General features: G+C 37.9%; 2 protein-coding genes across 2 annotated transcripts; both read right to left on the bottom strand.

Moving 5' to 3' along the window:
- Positions 1-1,187: 1,187 nt before the first annotated feature.
- LOC135482104 (nephrocystin-3-like) lies at positions 1,188-12,373 on the bottom strand. Its single transcript, XM_064761946.1, has 12 exons — positions 12,359-12,373; positions 11,057-11,218; positions 9,956-10,184; positions 9,429-9,640; positions 8,949-9,095; positions 8,270-8,464; positions 7,347-7,522; positions 6,605-6,818; positions 3,533-3,731; positions 2,593-2,675; positions 2,083-2,266; positions 1,188-1,515 (listed from the first exon to the last, which is right to left on the bottom strand). Exons 1-12 carry the CDS (start codon positions 12,371-12,373, stop codon positions 1,190-1,192), a joined length of 2,142 nt encoding a protein of 713 aa, XP_064618016.1. The 3' UTR covers positions 1,188-1,189.
- A 1,312-nt stretch (positions 12,374-13,685) lies between these two features.
- On the bottom strand, positions 13,686-16,923 carry LOC135482094 (telomerase protein component 1-like). Its single transcript, XM_064761935.1, has 5 exons — positions 16,900-16,923; positions 16,143-16,419; positions 15,377-15,591; positions 14,794-14,895; positions 13,686-13,875 (listed from the first exon to the last, which is right to left on the bottom strand). The coding sequence occupies exons 2-5, from the start codon at positions 16,386-16,388 to the stop codon at positions 13,686-13,688; spliced, it is 753 nt and encodes a 250-aa protein (XP_064618005.1). The 5' UTR covers positions 16,389-16,419; positions 16,900-16,923.
- Positions 16,924-23,696: the final 6,773 nt, after the last annotated feature.

The raw sequence follows: 23,696 nt of genomic DNA, 5'->3' as shown, positions 1-23,696 counted from the left end.
CATCATACAGGACTTGGGTTAATTATGACACAATGGCATACACGATGAATGTAAATATTATCAAGATCTAAACTTATTGAAGGTATCTCAACATTTATAAACATTTCCAACAACAAACTAGACAGGCTATACCTGTAGTTAATTTAACACCATTGGCTATTCAAATACTGGAACATTTGTGACATTAAAACAGCAAAAGGCGTGTCATAATTCATCCACTGAAACCCAAATATATATCACATCTGCTACATATATCACCCTGAAGTAAACATTACAGAGGTCAATAGGCATTTACATATCCCAATATCAGAATAAAGAAGTGTATAATACCCGACTAGTAATGTGGAGACACATTTTCTGAGCTTAAAATAAGTAAATAGTCTAATGTTTCCTATAATGAGAAGTGCACAATATTAAAACAAAACGAAACAAAAAAACACAATAAATTATTTAAAAATAGGTAAAGGAGATCTGATATACAAAAAAAACAGGTGTAAATTTCTATTTATATATCTTTTGTAAGACATTAATTTGTGTACGTTTCACAATATTAATGAAAGTAACATGCACATTTGAGTCTATATACAAACACACATGACTCAATATCACAGTTTTAAAGGGTCCTTATCTTAAAGTTAACCTGTTAGAATAATATCAACACGGTCATCCGCTCAGATATACCCCTCTCCCAAACATTATCACCCTTATAACATGAGTCGGAAACAAAAAAGGAAATGAAAACACAATACTGAAAATGCTTATCTCACACACTTGGCATGTTAAATACACTTGCTATGATATGATTATGTTCATTATGGGAGATTCAACTTAATAGTGTGTAGGCCTATTGGCTTGTAAAACTACATACAAATAAAACATAATATATCACATTGTTCAATATGTGTGTATGAAAATATACATGTACATGTATGCATGTTCATAACAACACCATACTAAAACACATAAAAAACATACAAAACATATAGCTTGACTAAAAAAACAGACCCCTTTAAATACAATATGCATATCTAAAACAAACATTTCATACAGATTTTAAATATAAGTTTGAGGATTCGTTTTTCATGAATAAAATGAAAATAAAGATTGAATTTCTGTGTTGGACGTTTTGGGCCATGCCATAGTTAGTTACGGTTCAAATAAGGCCTGATTAAATTTAGCGTGTTCGCTATCACAGAGCATCGTGTTGTGCCGGCTGTTGCCTAGCTAACACATTAGCCTCGTCATGTCTGTCCATAGTCTGTAAAATGATGATGACGTCCTCGCGAGAACGCACTGTGGTGGGATGAGAAGACCCCAAGAGCTCCTCAATGATCTCCAGCTCATTTTCGTATAAGGGTAGACATTTTCCCATCCAATCTATATTCTGATCACAAGCAAAAGTGTTCCAGTACAGTTGACCATACAACTGGTAACAACGAGCAGTCTGTAGATGATACCTTCCAAACTGTGACACACACAGCTCCAGTGACTGCTTGAAAAGCTCAATGGGGATATCTAAAACAAAATATACACATTGCAAAGATTTTTTCGTCATGTTTTAAGGGGCAAACACTATTCGACATGAGATTCACGGATTTTGCCCTCAGTCAACTAGTGAGCTGAGTGTATACGCCTTAAAGGCGAACGAAACAATAACCTGAAGTATGTATCAGACAAAAGACCATTACTGTAAAAATTCTCACCATACTGAGACCAATGACATCCAATTCAGTATTTGCCACTTGATACACTCCACTAGTTTTCAACATTCAAAATGCATACACATACAAAACTACGATGAATGTATTCACCTAACAGACAATATGAATGTGACATCATTTTGCTGGGTTAGAAAAATTTGAAAAAAAATAATTAAATCAAAGTATTTCCTGGACAGTGTTTTATTTAATGGTCTGATATATACTTCATTTTCATGCTTTCTTTGCCTTTAATAACAGTGGACACCAACAAACCTCACGCAAGCTTAGAGGACATACATAGCCCTGAGCTGCCCTCCTATGTACATCACATATCAGAATTTTTATCACAAAAATTCAAGTTTGAAAAATATCCCATACTTACTCATATCAGGGTTGTACTGCTGTTTTTCACCTATGATGTACAGGACATGGGAAAGGGCTCGCTTATCTCCTGCTTTTTCCAGAATTGTCTTAGCTTCCGTCAAAACTTTGGAACAAAAATAGCCACATAAACCCAAGGTGCGCCCTAATTCTAAATCTGATTCTGGCCAGTAAGTTTTGTAAATCTGTAAAAGAATCACAGAAAATTTTATACACTGATACAGTGCAAAAATACTTTATCACACTGTCCTTATCACGAAGAATTCCAGAGAAAAACACATGCAGATATAATGTATTACAATTCAGTCTTTAAAAGAAAAATGAATTTTTTTAAAACGACAAATAAAACTGCAAATACCACGTGATTACTCTGTATGTGTATACAGATACTTCTGTATGAAAAGTTAATTTTTTTTAATACTTATAAGTTTATAAGCACTAAATTATGTTCAAATTAGTTGCAACTAATTAAATGCACTGTGTTATGCGACAAATAGTAACAACTAATTACCTTAATACACTGTTCGGCGTATTTTTTCCCCATCAATAGACAGTGCTTGTACCCAGTGTTGGAACCATACACAAATTTCAGAGCTACAATGTATGGAGATATCAATAATAGCGGATGAACTTGCACATTTCACCCAGACAGACATATTTTACTATAAGGATCCAAGTCAGCATTATAAATACACATGCTGACGAAAGGGGAACAGTACGTGCATGTCGGACATGTAAACTTCAGTTCTAAAATTGTATTAAACCAAATGTCAAATCATCCATCAAATAAATATATAAATAAATGAGTTGTACGCCTCATGTATGACATGGCATGTACAAATGAGCTACAAGTTTAGTGAAAATTGCTCAAGCGATATCAGGTTTATGTGGGTGTCACAAAACATAGCATAAATAACCTAATGACACCCCAAAAAATTTGCCAAGGCCAAAGAAAATACAATGGCAAAGTACATGAACATGTGATGTACATTTGATAACCTAATAGCTATACGAGTGTCCAAGAAATAGAGTCGTTACACAGGGATGGACAGCGACCACAAGGACAATACCCCTATAACATTTTGGCAGATGGGAATATATTGCCATAGAGTCAAAGAGCAACTGAAATGGTTCTATTAAACCATTAGTGGCAAAAATCTGTTACATGAGGCCAACAAAAAGTTTGGCAAATTCTATTCCATTATAAAGGCATCTACCTATAGATAGTAAGTGGGAAGGTCTGGCAGCAACCTGCGAATGGTTGTGGGTTTTCCCCTGGCTCTGCCCAGTTTTCTCCCACCATAATGCTCGCCGCTGTCCTATAAGTGAAATATTCCTGAGTATGGCGTAAAACACCAATGAAATAAATAAATAAATAAATGAACCTATAGATGTAGGGGTAGCTATATATTAAGATCTGAATTAGTTGTGTTGGTCACTAATTTACGTACCTTGTCTGTAGAAGAGCGTGACAAGTGCCACCAGACAGCCGGACATCAGTTTACACTTCTCCCCGTACTTCTGCCGGAGCTGTTCTAATACCTCCTCCAGCAGAGACTGAGCCAGGTCGTACTGACCAATGTCCAGAATAAACCAGGCCACCCTCACCTGTACGGGCTCTATCTCGTCAATGTCCACCATATTGTTTTCCTGTAATAGTTTATTTTTTTATAAACATATGATCGTTTTTATTTCCTTTCATTCCTGTCTGAAAATTTATTCTCAGGTTAACTATATTTTTACATGACATTTTTACATGGAGTTGACAAATAAATTTATGCATGATCTTAAAAGTCACTGTATTAAAGGTATAGATTTATTTCCTTTTTTATCAAAAATTGGCATATCAAGCAAATTTTTACACAGAAGGATTGTAAACTGACAGCAACACTATGAAAAACTAAAAACTTAGAAATGGCAGCAAGGCTACCAAAGAGCTTGCCTTTGGGAGACACATGAAAGCAAAACTTCATTTCAATGCATAAAGAACTGAAACTGTGAATTTGGTAATTTACGGTAATTAATATGCTCACAGGGTATCAGCTATGGAACATCCCCCCTTGCGTCACTGTGCTCTACTTGCATGCAAAACTTCAGGTCAATACATGCTGTACTTTTTTAGGCATCAACATTGTTGAACATTGATTCTTATACACAACACACTAAGTCAGGAATTCAGTAGTTTACGGTACTTGATAGGCACACATCCAATCAATGATGAAATATCCCAACCGTGCTATGGTGCTCTACACGTCAGCAAACCCTGATCTCAATACATCCAGTACTTTTTAAGATCCAACCCCTAGTATTTTATTTAACATTGCTTTCTCCATTACTGGGGACCGGCCTAAAAATGGCCTACCTGACGGCTTGTCAATTTAGGGTATAAGGACGGGGCAGATCAATATAAAATTGGTCCCTGCGTGTGTGGATGGACAGCCTGTTTATACTTACCTTATATGTTACAAATGGACCATTATTTACCGAGAAATCGCCAAATTTCTCTACGACACCTTTTGCCGCTCGATGCTGGCGGTTAACATAAAAATAGGATCAAATCGTTTACGAAGACGGAAACGGAGTTACAGTGCCTATATATTAAGTTATGATATTTATTTATTTATTTGAATGGTGTTTTAGGCCGTACTCAAGAATATTTCACTTATACGACGGCGGCCAGCATTATGGTGGGTGGAAACCGGGCAGAGCCCGGGGGAAACCCACGACCATCCGCAGGTTGCTGCAAGACCTTCCCACTTACGGCCGGAGAGGAAGCCAGTATGAGCTGGATTTGAACTCACAGCGACCGCATTGGTGAGAGGTTCCTGGGTCATTATGCTGTGCTAGCGCGCTAACTGACTGAGCCACGGAGGCCCCATTAAGTTATGAAGAATAATGTGGCAGTTATATATCTGATTTCAGGTATAACACTGTAATCAAGATAAAATGCATCTACACCACAGTAAGTCCCATTTATGGAATAATTATGCTTTTATGCTGGCTTCCTCTCCGGCCGTAAGTGGGAAGGTCTGCCAGCAACCTGTGGATGGTTGTGGGTTCCCCCCGGGCTATGCCCGGTTTCCTCCCACCATAATGCTGACCGCAGTCGTATAAGTGAAATATTCTTGAGTACGGCTTGAGTAATTTTAATTTAATTAAGAGTTGCTAAACTACATAACTGTATACATGTCTATATATATATGTTCTTTGTGACTCTTAACTGTACCCTCTCCAGCCATATGTGGGAAGGTTTGCCAGCAACCTGCGGATGGTCGTGGATTTCCCCTGGGCTGTGCCCGGTTTCCACCCACCATAATGCCAGCCACCATCGTATAAGTGAAATATTCTTGAGTACGGCGTAAAACACCAATCAAATAAATACAAAAATAAATTTTCTTTACTGAAGCTACTACTGTATCATGGACGTTCATGATCGAGGTTGCTGTATAAATATATACATGCTATAGTGTAGAAATAATGTTAGTGGATGCTCCAGCTCATAATGATATTTCTGGAAAACATGATAGTGCAAATGTATATAAGTGAGGAATACAGTTATGTTTTTTCACGATATTACCTGATGACAATGCCGACGCTCCAGGTACGACACAAGCTACGCCTGTACTTTATTCAGGCGAGCTAAAAAGAATTCTATAATCCTCGACAATATTCGTATAACATATAAAGAATAGACGATCAAAGATAATAAATCTCACGTTTTACTCCCTTTGGTGCGTGTGCAAAACGCTCATCCGATTACGTAAATAGAACGTACGACTATCATAATACCGGATGTTAATTGTTTTTGCTGACATAACTGAATAGATAGATATCACATGTCAAATGTGACAGAACAACATCTCACGACATTGTCAATTTCATTCCATCCTAGATGAAAGCTATTGTGACGTCATGACTTCACAGAAATAATTTTTTTATTTCATTCCCGGCGAAGGGAATTATATCACAGAAAGATGGAACATGTACATGTGCATGTGTGCAGCAGACGACATGAAAACATCGCTTGGCAGCAGTATTCATTTCACGGTCAGAAATGTGTCATTGTCAAAGACAACAAGCATATCGGTACCGACGTACCAACGAATGTTTCGCCATTCAAAACACTGTACAGACTATTTTGAACAGCCTAATTTGCCATCAGTTTTTTAAAATTAGTGACTATAAAGACCGATACCCCTTTTGACCAGAAAAAACGATTCTGCCTGGTGTTTGTGACGTTGCAGGCCGTGCGCTATTTAGACTAACTTTGCAGGGATCTTCCTACGCCATTTTATGTGGGTGTGAAAATGTTTACATGAATGGAGTTTTTCTTATTTAATTACATATTACCAGCATTAAAACGTTTTGGGAAGGGTTATACAATTGAAATAATGTTCCTGCTACAGGTAGGCCATATCTAAAATAATAACCTCGTCCACCTTATTGACCATAAAACTACCGCAAGACACCCACAGCAGAAGCATTATTTCTTAAACAAAAAGACCTCTCTGTTCATCACAAACCTGTTTGTATGAAGCCAAAGCATTCACATAAGCCTCTGCAGCCACTTCATATCCTCCAATCACCTGCCAGTATTTCATTAACTGCAGCTTTGTGCTTTCCTGGTAAAGAATCTTGAAAACTTTCATATCTAGCAGGCAGGTTTTTAATCCCTCCAAGTCACCGATGGCCTCACAGTGATGTGGTAATTCTTCAGCCTTCCTTTCTACATCAGCACTATGGAGAAAACATTACATGAGGATAAACACATATAAACACTTAAATTGCAGAGCATCAATGATCACCTTATGTTATTCGCCTACTGTGTTAATTTACTTTTATGTTAACGTAAAACCTGAGTTCAGCACATACAGTACTTCTTACCAAACCACCTCTAACATTACGCATATTTAACTTCATGCATTCATTCATTCATTCATTCATTTATTCTAGTTCACGCACTACTCCAGAATATTTCACTTATATGATGGTGGAAGGAAACTGGGCAGAACGCGGGGATAACCCACAACCACCCGCAGGTTGTTGGCAGACCTTCCTGCGCACGGCCGGAGAGGAAGCCATCATGAGCTGGCTTTGAAATCACAGCGACTGCACTGGTGCGAGGCTTCTAGGTCATGGTGCAGGGATGGTGTGCTAACCCCCGTGGCCACTGAGGCCCCCTTAAGGTATGAAATTAGCTGGGCAAAAACCTATACACACTATGACAGAGGGCTATGAGGCAGAGAAGCATAAATGTCACCTTACCAATGTTCAAAGTAGTCCGCCAGCCGGGTGTGCCATTTCAGGGTGTCTGCCTCATTTCCCATGTAGACATTATGAACCACCTTACTGATGGTCCGATGATAAAAATCCAGGCGACCTTCTCCAGAATTACCAGACGATCTCAAATATTGCTTCAAGCCAAGGAATATCAACGCCCACTGAAACATTTTTAATTTTATATTAACAAAAAATGCATAGAAACATGTTCATTCATATCAGAGGATAACTGTTACATACAAAAAATGTCTCTGCACTCAGGATTTGCTTACCTTTTCTCCATTACACATCTAGCTATATGTAAATCTGAACACCCAACTGTTTCTGACTATATCAGTACATAGCATATAATATAGAAATTTCCACAACATTTTTATACAAATGTTACTCATAGGCGAGTCTTGCAGTTAGCAAGTATGTCAATACACATGTATAGTTGTATAGGACTTCAGCTGCAAATAAATTAACACTACCTTAACACATATGTAAAAACTCAAGTACATGTAGTTTTATGTGATTTTCAAACGTAAACTGCCATACATCATTCCTTAAAACATTTTGTACCAGCACATTCCCATACATACTAAAGAATTCACATTCAGCTGAGGTTTATAACAAGCATTGTACAAAGTGTGTATATAAATTGCTCTTTCAATACATGTCGCTAAATAATAGATCTGTTGAAACTACAGTACTGGCAGCCCAAAACTGAAAGCTACTGTGACGTCATGACTTCACAGGGTCTATCATATTAAATAAAAAACCTGTAAAGCTAATATCAAAACTTGACAAAACAGCCATATTTTGTTCAAAATGGTCTAAATCTGATCTTGATCTGCAAGTCGTTACGATGAAGTCATGTATGAATTCAAAATGTTGAACAGAAAATTGTTAACAAGCCTTCTAACCATAGCCATGGGAATCTTGTCTTCAGTCTTTCTGTGCCTTTCTCCTTTGGAGCCACTCACTGGCGGTATGACCGGGTCAACAGCTAACAGTTCCACTAGCTCAGTCTCTAGCAAACCAAACCTTGAAGCCTCTATCAGACAGAGGGTGGCTTTTACTAGGTCTCCTCCATAGCTACTGATTATACGAGCCAGAACCTAGAAACAGGGGTTAAGATGTAACATTACATAACATGCAGTCTTGTGTTAGTATTTTACATGTATTTACCAATCTAGGGTAGCAATGGTCCATGTACATATGTACAAATAAAACATGTAGCTAAAAATAAATTTCTCTGTGAACATGCTACAATGTCCTCAGGGGTACAAAGTGCCTGTCTGAAGCAGGCTGGCCATTAACCACTGACATAGCTGACATATGTTTGCATCAAGGTGTCAAAGTCAGAAGTATTCTCAGGTTCATGTACACGAATTCCACCAGGACTACGGGGTTATACCTCAATCCATAAACATGACCACGTTTGCATCACTGAAAATATCTGGAGTATGGCCTAAAGCCCCAATGAAATAAATACCGATAAGTAAAAGCAATGTATATCACATTTTGTAACATATAAAATCCTCATTTAATAACATGTTTTGTTACTAATTATTTGAAAGCAAATTGATTAAATGTCTGTACCATATCCAGAAGTCCGATAAGCTCTCCAGGAAGGTGGGTTATTTTCTGGGTGAGCTGATCAAAACTGCCAAATACACGCAGTTCCTCACAAGCCACAGAGAGCCATAATGGACGACCAGCATCTTCCTTCAATACCAGCGTCCTCATCTGAATTCCAAATAAAACAGCAGTGTTCAACAGAATAGACGGATATCAAATGAACCACAATTACATGTAACTGTATACCAAATAAAACAGGAGTGTGCAATGTGTAGCTAGATCTCAAATTAGACACAAATAGAGTATTAGCTGAATACCAAATAAAACAAAATAAAACAGCAGTGTATTCAACTCGACACTGTTCCTCAGGGAACATCCAAGTGCAATGTGTACTTGCCGACCTTCTCCAGAATTACCAGACGGTCTCAAATACTGCTTTAAGCCAAGGAATATCAACGCCCACTGAAACATTTTTATTTTTATGTGTTGATGTTCTTGTACCTGTTCTAGGTCCAAGGCTTTACTGTACTCTGCCAGGATTTGTGTAACAATTTGCTTCCTGATGCTCACATCAAGAGGGTTAACAAACACTTCTCTGGCAGGAGGTTTCTTCTGTTTCAAAGATTCTCTGCATTTCCCGTCCAGTGTACTGACCACCACTCTCATATTACCAGGTAAACAGCTAGGTAACCAGCGCAATGATTGCGCATCACCTAAAACATACCACGATAAAGTTCATACAGGGCATAATCTGAAGTGGCCACAAACTTTCGGATGTGAAAGATCAACTTTCTTTGCAATTTTTTGCATTCGTAATTTGACTATGGAGACAAAACTACACCGGCTAGCAAAGTAACTTTTCTGGTTTTTTTTCCAACTGTTCGATTGGTGAGGTTTAAGGTAAAATAATAAAAAAAAAATTATTAATACATGTAGATTTAAAACCTTGAAACCATTATCTTTTCACTTAGCTTTGTTTTCTTCTTGCTTGACTTCAATTTTAAGACGCTTATCTATGTTACATGTACCTTCATCATCCATTTGATTGAGAGCATCAAATAAGACCACAAGTCTGTCATATCCTTCCAAAGCTGCTAGTTCAGAAGCTTGCACAAACATTGTCTGCACTGACCTCACCATCTCATCTAACTCAGAAGGAATTTCTTCCTTACAAGGCATCAAATCTGTCCATAATCGTGTTAAACTCTGATACAGATCAGTAGAGCCAGGAGTCGCTCCCACAAAATGGTAGAATGTCTGAGGAAAAAATGAAATTGACACTTCAGAAATGATTTTACATGCTATTTTGAAAGCAGACCAATTTAAGCAACAACATTGCAAAACCACAGAAAAAAGATATGTCTTCTAAGCCATGTAAGTTGTGGTTCCATTCACTTTCTAAAAATGTCAAAAGAGTGAATTACATGTAAATTTCTTTCTTATTAATGAGATGTTGTGACACTCTATGAGTAATGCTTGGCCTCTATCAGAATACAGGTGTGCATGTTTGTAGGAAAATGCATGTATGACACATACATACTTTGGAATTGAGTGAGTGAATGAGTGCTTGGGGTTTAACTTTGTATTTTTCAGTTGTATGACTACGCAGGAATAATTAGAGTGCATGTAATGTGCCTAATCCTTGTTGTAGGACGGATTTAAACCGCTCTTTTATCTAGTGCTGCTTCACTGAGACAGCTTAACGAAGGCAAGTAAGCTGTCCTGCCTGAGCCATTATACTGATACAGGTCAACCAGTCGTTGCCCTATCCTCTTCATGCTGAACACCTCTTTTAAGGTCCTAGGTGTGACTTGACCCTGGATTGACCCTGGATGCTCACCAACTGTGTTATCGGGGACAGTGATTTGGAATCGATATGTTATAGTAACATAAAACACTAAACAGAATTGAGAGAACACAGCAGTCTGCCACAGTTAAATGCTCCTCCCCAAAGCTACTGACAGACAGACAAATGAACAACTGGCAAAAATGATGTCCTTAGCAGAGCTATGAATTACTCATTAAAGCTTTTACTAATCCTATATCATGGAAACACAAGGGAAATAACATGACAAATGACAAAAGATTAATTATGGAAACAACATAACTGGGCAACTCCATCAAAATACCTTGTACTTAGACTTGGATGTAATATCTTTGGCACAGAAAGCGACAACGGCACTCTTTCCTGCACCCGGTGACCCCACAAGCACCAATGGAGTAGGGTTAGAGTTATCTCCCTCAATGTACTCCTCGACCTTCTTCAGGATGTCATCCCGACCTAACAGCACCTGTAATGACAGCAATGTGGATAAAATATTTAATAAATCGGTTTCACCTGCACATATTATACAACTATGACCCAGGAGTCTCTCACCAATGCGGTTGCTGTGAGTTCAAGTCCAGCTCATGCTGGCTTTCTCTCCGCCTGTACATGGGAAGGTCTGTCAGCAACCTGCGGATGGTCATGGGTTTCCCCCGGGCTCTGCCCGGTTTCCACCCACCATAATGTTGGCCGCCGTCGTATAACTGAAATATCCTTGAGTACGGCGTAAAACACCAATCAAATAAATAAATAAATAAATTATACAACTAACTGCATTGTCCACATATTTATGCATGGGGCAAATTCTGGATCACATTTTAGAAGCAATAACTGGGTTCTTGTCAGCTCCTCTACATAATGAAGACAAAACGGGGTCTCCATTGCCCAGGTGGTTAGAGTGCCATTGTCGCACAATGACCTCTGATCAATGCAGTCGCTGTGAGTCCAGCTTGTGGTGGCTTCCTCTAAGGCCATTCATGAGAAGGCCTGCCAGCAACCTGCAGATGGTCATGGGTTCTACCCAGACTCTGCCTCCCATCCTAATGCTGGCTGCCATTGTATAAATGAATAATCTGGACTAAAACACCAATCAAATAAATAAATTAAAGACCAAAAGATATTCAGACGTTACCAGTGAATTCAGAATCCTCCTTAATTTGCCTGTGAGCTGCAGCTCTAAATCATAAAGTACTGTTCACCTCATCTTTGACCTTAGAATCTTGAAGTTCTCATCTCATCTGTGACATTTGAATCATGAAATTCTCTTGACCTAACCTGTGACCTCTCAGTCATGAAGGTGTCATAATCTCACCTGCAACCTCTGAATCATAAAATTCTCATGAACATACCTGTGACGTATGAATGATGAAGTTCTCTTGACCTCACCTGTCACCTCTGAATCATAAACTTCTCATGACCTTACATGTGATATTTGAATGATGAAGTTCTCTTGACCTTAACATTGAACTCCAAAAGATGAACTTATAATGACTTTACCTGTGACCTTTGAATCATGACAATCTCATGGCTTCACTTGTGACCTCTGAATCATGAAATTCTTATGACCTCACCTGTAATCTGAATCATGAAGTTCCCCTGATCTCACCTGTGACCTCCACATCATGAAGTCCTCATGACATTACCTACGACTGATGAAGCATGAAGTTCTCATGACCTAACCTGTGACCTCTGAATCATGAAATTCCCATTATCTCACGTGTGACCTCTGTAGCATGGAGTTCTCATGACCTTATCTGTAACCTCTGAATGAAGTCCTCTTGACATTACCTGTGATCCCTGAACAATGATGTTCTTCTGACCTCAGGTGTGACTTCTGAATCGTGAAATCCTCATGACCTCACCTGTGACCTCTGTAGCATGAAGTTCTCATGACATTACCTGTGACCTCTGAATCATGAAATTTCCATTATCTCACATGTGACCTCTGAATCATGAAGTTCTCATGACCTCACCTGTGACCTCTGAATCATGAAGTTCTCATGCTCTAGTCTCTGTATTTCCCCTAGACTCAGATCCTCTCCTAGACAGTGTGACGGATATTGTTTGTCAATGAGAGCCTTGAAGTTCTCCAGAACAGTCTGGCCAAAGTCCTCAAGTCCTGTCAGCTGTAATGTTGGGGAGCTAGGGTGAGAGACCTCTGCCCTGTACTCCCTCACCTGCTGGGGAAACCGTTCTCTCAGTTTACCTGGACAAATGGGGAATGGATAATATAATTTGTTATGAATAACACACACCAGTACTATAATGGTTGTCATAATCTTTAGTCTAAATTTATTATGAGGTCTAGTTTTGTTTAGGATGAATTGCCGATGACATCAAGGGGTAATCTTCACCTTACAGCTAGCTTACACCATGGATAACTGTTTACTGTTTATTTTTCGCCTTACGTTTTTTGCAAGTTTTTTTTTCTTTGTCATTATTTTATTCTAATTTCTCCTCTACTGGGTTCCAATGAAACTGTTTGTGAATGTCTATTACCCACCCTTTAAAACATCCAGTGACTCAGAAGCAGTAGGTCTTTTTTTCAGTACAAGATTCCTTACACTTAGGGTTCTTCACACTGTTCAGAAATTCTGGAGATCTCAACATGAACAATGCCTTTAAAATAAAGATAACATACAACAATGTGTTGATTAGGATGTAAAAACAAACAACTATTTACAAAAAGAAGCCCATCTGCATCAAATTCAGAAACATTGCTGGAATAAATAAATTTTTGTGAGAGTCCCCAAATTTTTTTTTAAGAATTCTGTTGTAGGTAAATAATACAAAATGTTTCACATCTGGTTCACATCTGTTTATATCATATTGTTATTAAGGGTTTCGTAAATGATGCCGAAATTGTGAGAAAATATGTATGAACGTCCTCAGACATGAAATCACTTTTCTTAATAATGTCTTCTGGAATGGAATTATCTCACTGTCGTGCCATAACACTTGGATGAAATGTGTCTATTTCCAAAACCTGTCACAGGAATCCCCTGATTCTTGCAATTTTGACCTTCTAAGAAGACTTCTACACTTACGTTCGGGTTGTGATCCCAGTAGGCCCCGGTGAGGATCTCTAGTGATGTTACAGATATGCCTGGCATCCACTTGTACCTGACAATCATAACAAATTGATTAAAATTTTTTACTCCACATACATTTTAATAAGTACTTCATGTATGCCTTGATTAAAGAAATTGTTTGTTCTAATTGAGCTCATGGCTCAGCAGATTTATTGATTTCATTTATATGACCAGAGTTTTATGCCATACTCAGGAATATTTCAATGCCGAAAAGTTAAATGCCGGCGGCTAGCATTATGATTGTGAGAGAGGCAAGGGATGAACAAGCTGTATCTGGCTTTTGGTTATCAAATTTATATGGTACCAGAAGTAGTAGATACAGTGATTTCTCTCAGTTTTGTTTACTTTTGTTTACCCGTAACCCTAATGACTAGCAAAATATTTAATGAGACATATTTACTTTTGATGTGAAGCAGTGACCAAATAAATAAATCTTGTCTGATCTAGGTAAGGCAAGTTCAGGCAATCTACTCCGTTGAATTACACACTGTAATTTTATCAAATTTACAAATTAAATTGTAAAGTGTGATCGGAAAAATAAACATCCATCCAGTTACAAATACAATATCACACTGCGCTAGCGCAGTGAAATGACCCAGGAGTTTCTCACCAATGTGGTTGCTGTGAGTTCAAGTCCAGCTCATGCTGGTTTCCCTCTTCGGTCATTCGTGGGAAGGTCTGCCAGCAACATGCCGATGGTCGTGGGTTTCATCTGAGCTTTGCCCGGTTTCCACCCACCATGAAGCTGGCCACCATCGTATAAGTGAAATATTCTTGAGTACGGCGTAAAACAACAATCAAATAAATAAATAAATAAAACTGTAAGGATGAATCACAAGAATAAATTCAGTTTTATAAACTAATTAAAAACTTTCCATCATGAAACTCTTTACATTAAATATTAAAAACTCTGGGGCTTAAAATCAAGATGTAATGAGTATTATATTACCTGGTTTTGATGTGATCTGGCACCTCTGTAGGCTGCGGACACCAGCCATACCTTTCTGACAACATGCACAGGAAGTACGGACACTCATTCTCCTCACGACATCTGAACAGTTCATCACAACACTATGCAGATTCATTTGACGCAATAATGCAACTTCACAAAAAGACACATACCAGTAGGCACTACATGTCCCTCGTTAAGTCAAGTTTTTTTGTCATTTTGTCATATGTCATTTTGTAATCCTGTATATAATATATAAATTTTACTCACAATAATTTAGTTCACATATGCACTGTTAACACATTGCTGAATTAAAAAAACAGGTACAGAACTTAAATTAAATGTTTAATATATCACGTACCATAAATTTGGATACAGTAAACTTCAGTCAGGATAAATATGACATTTTTGTCACTTTCTTATGAGTGAGTGAGTGAGTGAGTGCTTGGGGTTTAACGTTGTGCTTCTTTCTTATGTCATATAGGTTGTTACTACATATACATGAACCTTAATGCAGAAAAAAAATGAAGTAGGCCTACTCATTGAGAACGATCACATGCACAGAACAATAACACAAATGTACCTGTCAATCTGAGACAAGCAACCAATGAGGGTTTTGCTGGTGTCAGAGTCTTTGGGGATTCCCCAGCGCAGGTCACACTCTATCAACCGGAGTTTTCTCCCCTCACACCACTGACGAAGCTGCGGGAATATTTGCTTCACCAAATGTTCTCTCTCAGAATTCATGTCTTTAAAAGTACTGCTGACAAATAAACGAATTGTCTTCCAAGTCTTTCTCTGCAAAGAAGTAAGATATTAAACTTTAGGGGGGGGGGGGGGGTCGCAAATAATATTAGCCAATCAATATACTTTTTCTGAGTGTTAGAACAACATAAGAAAAAGGAAAACTTTTTACAGCCATGAATTAGTGAAGAACTCAAAAGAAAAGAAAACTCAGTATTAATTATAATGTAAATACTGAATATATTTTAGAACATATTTGCTTAAACTGAATTATGATGAATTTGACAAATATCTCTTAATATTATTTTTTTTTTATTTACACTTATCTGAACAGTGTTTTATTCTGTACTCAAAAATATTTATATAACGATGGCCAGCATTATGGCGAGAGGAAACCAGTCAGAGAACAGGGGAAATTCACAACCATCTGCAGGCTGCTGACAGACTTTCCCACGTACAGCTAGATGACTTTTTTTTTTTACAATATTTACTACATTACTTAACATGAATTTCCAGTATAAAGTGCACTGTTCAACAAATAACAGTCAGACTGACCCATTGCTTCTTATACATTTCCAAACCATGTAATGCTTAATTACTCCTACCTTTGTGTCCGGTATCACTGCCATCGGTGTTTGTGTGTTCAGTTTGTCCACAACATTCCACCAGTAAAATTCATCAGCGCTGGTTTCATCATATCCTTCATCCGTCAACAATTTATCAATGTTCACAGACTTCCAACTTGAGGGTGCTTCACCAGGGGTGATTGATGAAACCTTTGTCTGAAGAGGGTAGGGTGCTTCACCGGTGGTGAGTGAACCCATGTTCAGTTTCTCCATACCCTTCTCCATATTGTTCCAGCTGTTAACTTTCTGATTTTCACTGTGACCATGAGAGGGAAAATGCGATTCTGAACATCCCATCTTCTGTTTCTACAACATAATACAATGATATTGGACAAACAAAAGACAACTACATGTATAGTGATCTTTGTTTTGTTTGGCATTTTTTTTTTCATTAAACAAGGCATTTTTATTCGGGATTTCGTAACCTTAAATTTTTCAGAGAATCATCACACTACATTTATACACTTGATGCAGGTGGACCAGTTTGCACACAAGCGGACACCAGAAACATTTAACACATTTATCAGTTGATTTGTTGAATCACTTAGATAATTCAATACACGTATAAGCTTTGCAGAAGCAATGCAGTGAAGTAGAAAATTATTTGAGAATGAAACAAAAATTGCACACAATGATTAAAACTGATACGTGGTATTAAGTAATGTGTAGTGGACAGATTAGAAGTCTACAGCATCTGACAGAACAACTACAAAAAAACCCATTCAGTTACACATACCTTATGAGTAATACTTGCACTACATGTGATGACATTATTGGGTGCAGCTGGAGATATTTCTGGAAGAAGGTCTTGACTTTAGGACACAAGAAACCAATTATTTTTATTTCTTAATATGTCCTAACTTAAGAAAGTACAAAAAAGCTTCTTAGCTTCTTCTTAGGATGTAAAAGTGGCCTTAAACTACAGTTTTCGTAAGCCCCAACTTTTCAGTCCAGAAATTAGATAGCCTACAGTAGTCGTATCAACAGAGTGTAAACAACTAAGGTGGAAACTTTGAGGAGGGGTGGGGGGGGGGGGGTATTTGTTAAGGCAGCCAATAGTTTTCCAACAAATTTATCCATCCTGTCATTTCCAAAAATTCCGGCCAGAAAATAGAGGGTTATTATTTTTTTCATCATTTTCTTAAGACAATAGCTAGTTTTAAAGTTCATTCCCATGTACCTTTTAATTAATGAGGAGCTATGTCAGAAAAAGTTATTGCATGAGTGTAAAAAAAGATGTATTCCTGTACTGTTACATTTAATCCCATGAAATTTTAATCATATACATATGTTAATATACATATGCAATCCAAACCTGATAAGTGCCAATATACATGCTATTTTTAATGATGGATGAAGATGTTAATGAGTGTTTCAACTTGGTGTAACAATAAAGTTTTTTAACAATGATGGTAAAAATTATTTTTAACACCATTTGAAATTAAGCAAGCATTCAAATGAAGGAACAGTGTGCAAAATTAAGCAAAGAAGTGACCAAAATTTGTTTCTTGAAGTCTACTGTTTGCGTCAACTTTGACAGGAGTACTAACTACTAAGCGGCTATGTGCTATGTGCAAGAAAAAGTGAAGCAGGCAAGTAAAGATAAATACATAACTTAGCAGGTAAAGAAGTCATTCATCTCAAACCTACAATTCTACATACTAATATTTTACAAAAAAAAAAAATTCTATAAAAATGAAGACTTTATTAGCAGCTCATCAGCTCAGATATTACAAGTAGGATAAAACTTACAAAGTTTCTGTACATTTTGATGTAGGTTAATTAACACATTTCTCCACAACCTGTCCTGCTCATCAACTTCAACTTCAACTTTAAAATGTCCAAAATTCCCTGAGTAGCCTTAACGCTAGTGCCTTATTGGATAGGCCTACACCTGTCAGAAAATGCACATACAAATCCCATTTAGCAATATATACAAATATATATATTAAATACATACAAGGTCATTGTAAGTATTACTATTATTTGTTTTGTTTAATTTTAATTTAATTAAGAGTTGCTAAACTACATAACTGTATACATGGCTATATATATATGTTCTTTGTGACTATTAACTGTACCCTCTCCAGCCATATGTGGGAAGGTCTGGCAGCAACCTGTGGATGGTCGTGGATTTCCCCTGGGCTCTACTCGTTTTCCTCCCACCATAATGCTGACCGCCGTCGTATAAGTGAAATATTCTTGTGTACGGCATAAAACACCAATCATATAAATAAATATTAACTGTACCATTTTGAAAAGTCTCAAAAGAGATGAAACATGTTATTGGTTTAAATACAAGTATGATGTTATAGCAGTCACGGCAAGTTTTCATTCATCATACACTTCACTAGCTTTAGCTAAAAAATCACTTTCCTTGTCATACCAAACACAAGGACTTTTCACATTTCTTTTTTGTTATAGTTTTCTGTTTTCTCGCTGAATTAGTAGTAACGGTATCTGGGATTAGCACAGACGTCTGTCTTAATCACAGGTAGTATGAACATACCCACAAAGTTAAAAACAAAACCAACAAAAATTGACCCTATATTTCATGGCACAAAGTAGCAATCATATTCATACAGCTGCTAAATCCAGTATGCCAGACATAGCAATTTGCCACTGAAAAGTCTGGTCAAGTGACATAAATGTGAGTTTAAAATCATTTAACGATTCATTTTGTCAGGAAACTCGTGAAGTAAGCCTACATATAGTTAAATTAACGTTGATTTAGCACATACCGTCTTTTTCAGTCGAGCAACAAAGCATCATTAATTACTATCAAATTCAACAACTTTGAAAATAAAACTTTCACAGACTATGGGTACTAAAGGGAAAGCCTGTCTTGACTGGTTGAGGGCAGCGAGAAAAAGTGACGGTTTGAGCGAGAGGTGAGGGAGGGGAGATGGGGGGGGGGGGGGGGACGAGGATTAGTTTGTGTCTGTAACGTCCATAATGTCACAACCTCAACATAGTATGTTATCAGGCGCACTTTAACTTACTGGTCAAAGCGAGGAAGATACCAAGCTAACATGCCAAAAATGTAGATCACTTATTTTCGTAAAACACAAAGGATTATGCCGCTTTGTAGCTGAAATGTTTGTAAACCATGTTTGCTATTTCGTAGCGTCATTCGCAGCCATAATCATTCATTCATTCATTCGTAACCAATGACAGCAAGTGCGAAAAAAGAATGGTGTTGTCCAAGGGGGATAACTGAAAGAATATTATTTATTTATTAATTTGATTGGTCTTTTACGTCGTACTCAAAAATACGAAGGCGGACCATAATGGTGGGAGGAAACCGGGCAGAGCCCGGTGGAAACCCACGACCATCCGCAGGTTGCTGGAGACCTTCCCACATATTAAATTCGTCCACAAATACTGGTGCGCTAGTTCTTTGATTAATGATACATCTAAACAGTGTACTTGCCGTGGCTTTATTTTGTTCTATAATTCTAATTTACAAGTTCACTTAATTATAGCATTATTTAGATTGCTCTTTTCCACTAACTGTAACTGCACGCCGATCATGAAGACAAAAAGCACAAATTGTCTGGGTAATATTACGACAGTGTCTTCTTACAGCAAACAAGACTAAATGCCGACATATTTATCGTTCTTCCTTGTTGGATTGTCGTGTTAGACACCAGATAAGACGTCTTGCAGAACATGTACTGGCCAATATATACATGTATTTTGGCTCAGTATAGGCTGAAGTTGTTTTCTTACTTTCTCAGTGGCCGTAGGACCCATACAGCCCTACATCGTGTCGTACATGCATGTCTAATCATGTGTCCCAGCCAGCACATGGTGATCTTACTTTATGGCAATTACAAAATGATGTCTCCATCGCTGCACATTTATGAGATAGGAGCAAGAGCGTGCACATTGATAAAAACATTTCTGGAGTTTCCGAGTGAAATTCATGTTGTGGGGAGATTTTAATATTTTACTGTCTCTTTCCAGAATGTTGGTGGAATGTATCGTATACTGGCCTCGACTTCAATGATCCACGTACCTCTTCCATGCAGATGGCATAAGCTGTTGTAATAACTTAAGTCCGGGAACCAAGACTTGTGACGTTCAAGGTCTATGTCACACTAGCACCATGTTTTTGTGCGAGGAAAATCTGCTGATACCCCCAGTGCCTTAGTGTTAAAACCTCGGTAAATTATTACGTTTCTTGTCAAGTTTCAACTTCTGTTTTCCCAACCTGAATTAGATATGATCTGGCCTCCATGGAATTTGCAAATATTCAGACGCGATTGAACCTGTCCACTCCAGTTACTGAGTGCCACCTGAGGACATCGCCACTGGATGTCCGCACAGAGGAACGATTGTGTGGCGTGGTTCCACTGGGAACCTTCCCGTGTGGTGGAAAAAGTGTTCTTCAGCACTACGAATAATGACATCCTGATGATACGATGGAGAATAACAGATGCAAGAGAGGTTACATAGTGGCGCCGTGCCCTATACCGTAGTCTGACCTGAAGAGAAGTCAAATCATACCAGACAAGTGATGGAAGACTGAGGAAATGTGGAGAGGCAATGGAATAATATCTGCAGATCAATGGACTTGCAGTACTGGTCAGTTCTTGACAGTCATCAAACATTACGCCGCCAAGTGAGCTCACACTAGTAACCATATAGCAGCCCACATAATAGACAGTGCCTATATCTCACCGAAAGCATGCGAAGCGTGTATTGTAGTCCGTCTGTATTCATGCTTGAAGTTTCGCGAGTTATATGAGTATTAGTTACATAGATTATATCATCATTGCAAAGCTCAAGCCATGTAGGACTACAGTATAATGCTACGCATGCATTTATACAAGACTTTTCGTAAAGATGCCTTGGCAATCTTATATACTTATATTGAGGTGCTCTGATTGCTGGACATGCGCATTGGGACTTCAGGAGAGAGAAAGCTCTTCTTTTAATTTTATCTTCTTTTTCTTTTAAGTTCTTTTAATGATTTTTGGAATATTTGTAGTCTTGCTATACTTTCAATAGAAAAAGCAAAACGTTTTTTTTTTTTAGGTGTAGCCTGTATATGAGCATACACAGAACAACAGTTTCATGAATCATCGCATCAACAGAGCAAAGATATATATATATATATGAATATGTAAATCATGGTAATAGATGCATGGCTCTTCTAATAAGTTCCGTACTGAGCAAATATGTATACTATGTATGTATGCTTGGGGTTAAGCGTCATATTTAACAATTTTTGGTGTCATATGACAACCAAGAGTCATATGGTGTGTATACATATATTGTCTTCCTGTATCAGGGCGAGTCCATATCACCAAAGTGCTACCGACACTGAGGTATCATGCCGAAGACACCAGACATGACACCCTACCCAGTCACATCATACTGACACCGAGCCAACGATTTATGTTCCCTTGCTCTAACCGCCCAGTGCTGAGCACCAAACGACGCGGCAGCAAGTACCATAAAGTCTTTGGTGTGACCCGACCAGACGCTCTGCAAATGTTTCTGTATATAATATTATGTAATTTATTACAATCAGATTGCACATTGTCGCACAAAACCATGCTCCAATAATGTAAGTACAAGGATAGATTAATAAATGCATAATACTAAGCAGTTAAGTGTAGATTAATAAATTAGTCATGGATGTATAGTTGAGAACAGGTCTGATTTTCTCCACAGAAGTTGATGTGCATGTGTATGATACCAAATACTGTAGTACATGTACATATGTACGCATTCATGTAAAAAGCATGTCTTGTGACTTGGGACAAGTGGGTCTATATAAAATAAGAAGCAAATTATAGAAACACCCTCCTTGACTTTTTATTTTCTGATTTCGAGACTAAACGTGCCCCCTCAAGTATTTTTTAATGGTGATACGTGGTACACAACATCGCCAGTGTCGCTTGAAAGCTTAATTGTACATGTATGACTGTTTAGAAAGCAGACTATATGACAATAAAACCTGAGACTGGTGCCATTTCTGACATCATTCAAATTTGATATACTATTTCAGATGTTATGTTTATGTCCAAAACAATTAAATTGAAAAAGTGTCATCTTAAGATAAAAGTATCGAAATTCCAAGTTCGAAAAAAAAAAAAAAATTTTGTGAAGAGGTTTTAAATGTTGACTAAATAAGAAATGGCTTTATGGATTCGCCTTAACATTTTTAACAAGAAATCACGCAATTTGGCGAAGTAGTATGCATCTAATCCAACTCTTGTACGGCTTTGGCACCTTGTCAGTCAATCAATGGGACAATTAATTAAACAGCCATTGACCAAGTCTGACTGGTCAATCGACTATTGCATCAACTTCAGCATGTAGTTCTTGGAACTTCCATGATCACACAGAGGCGAGCGGAGAAACTCCAACATTGTAACTTGGTATGTTGTCATGTCCCCGCCTCTGATTTTAACCAGGGGATGTTTCTTGTAATTAGGTTGTATGTTTCTGGCCAGGAATCTAAAGTAAGCCAAACTGGAATTTCTTGCGACAGCAATGAAGACAATGGGAGCCGTCCTTCCAGTTTGAAGTAATTCGATCTAATCTGTGTATACTTGTAGTCTGTTGTTAATCATCCCTTATAGATGGCGTTTCGAGTGTAACCTCCTCTCAGAAAACTAATGTGTAGCAAGAGATAAATGGTCAGCCCAGCTTATAGTCGCCATTGTGATGAGAAAATAGGCCATGTTGATCAGTTTCTACTAAGTCACCAAATCCATGCAAGGGATAATGTGTAGGCTGTAGGCCTAATCAGCACATTTTTATGTACATACAAACTTAGCCTAGTTTGCTTAACTCTCTCTTTTGTAGACAATCAAATTGTTAACAGACACGAAGCATAAGAATTCGCAATGGGATTCTTGATTAACAGTTGTGCCCTAAGAAATCTAGCCCTTGTTTCAAGCCGTATACTATTTTGTTCTTTTCAGGGGGCTCCGCAGCTCAGTTGGTCAGCCTGCTAGCACGGGTGTAATGACCCAGGAGCCTCTCACCAATGCGGTCACTGTGAGTTCAAGTCCAGCTCATGCTGGCTTCCTCTCCGGCTATAGGTGGGAAGGTCTGCCAGGAACCTGCGGATGGTCAAGGGTTCCCCCAGGTTCTGCCTGGTTTCTTCCCACCATAATGCTGGCCGCTGTCGTATAACTGAAATATTCTTGAGTACAGCATAAAACACCAATCAAATAAATAAATTAATCAAATAAATTTTGTTGTTTTCTGTTATGTCTATAGTACGTCTCTGCTGCCGTCGTATAAGTGAAAATTTTTTATCACGGCGTAAAACTCCAATCAAACAAATAATACATCTCTGTTTCAAAGGAGTTCTGTGTCTACAGCAAATAAGTAGTTAACAGGCAATGCAGCATATTAACAGCAGAGGGCAATGTATTTTATATGGCTTAGAACCAAATTGTTTAGGAGGGAATGGGTCCATTACTCAATACAACATTGCTTGACTATGACCTTTGATGCCATACTACATGCCAGCCATGATAAAGTAGTAATATTAATTTAGACATG

This window comes from Liolophura sinensis, chromosome 1 (genome assembly GCF_032854445.1).
Source record: "Liolophura sinensis isolate JHLJ2023 chromosome 1, CUHK_Ljap_v2, whole genome shotgun sequence".
In the NCBI taxonomy this organism is placed as follows: domain Eukaryota; kingdom Metazoa; phylum Mollusca; class Polyplacophora; order Chitonida; family Chitonidae; genus Liolophura; species Liolophura sinensis.
The sequence above is the reverse complement of the archived record's forward strand: the minus strand, read 5'-3'. Positions and strand labels throughout refer to the sequence as shown.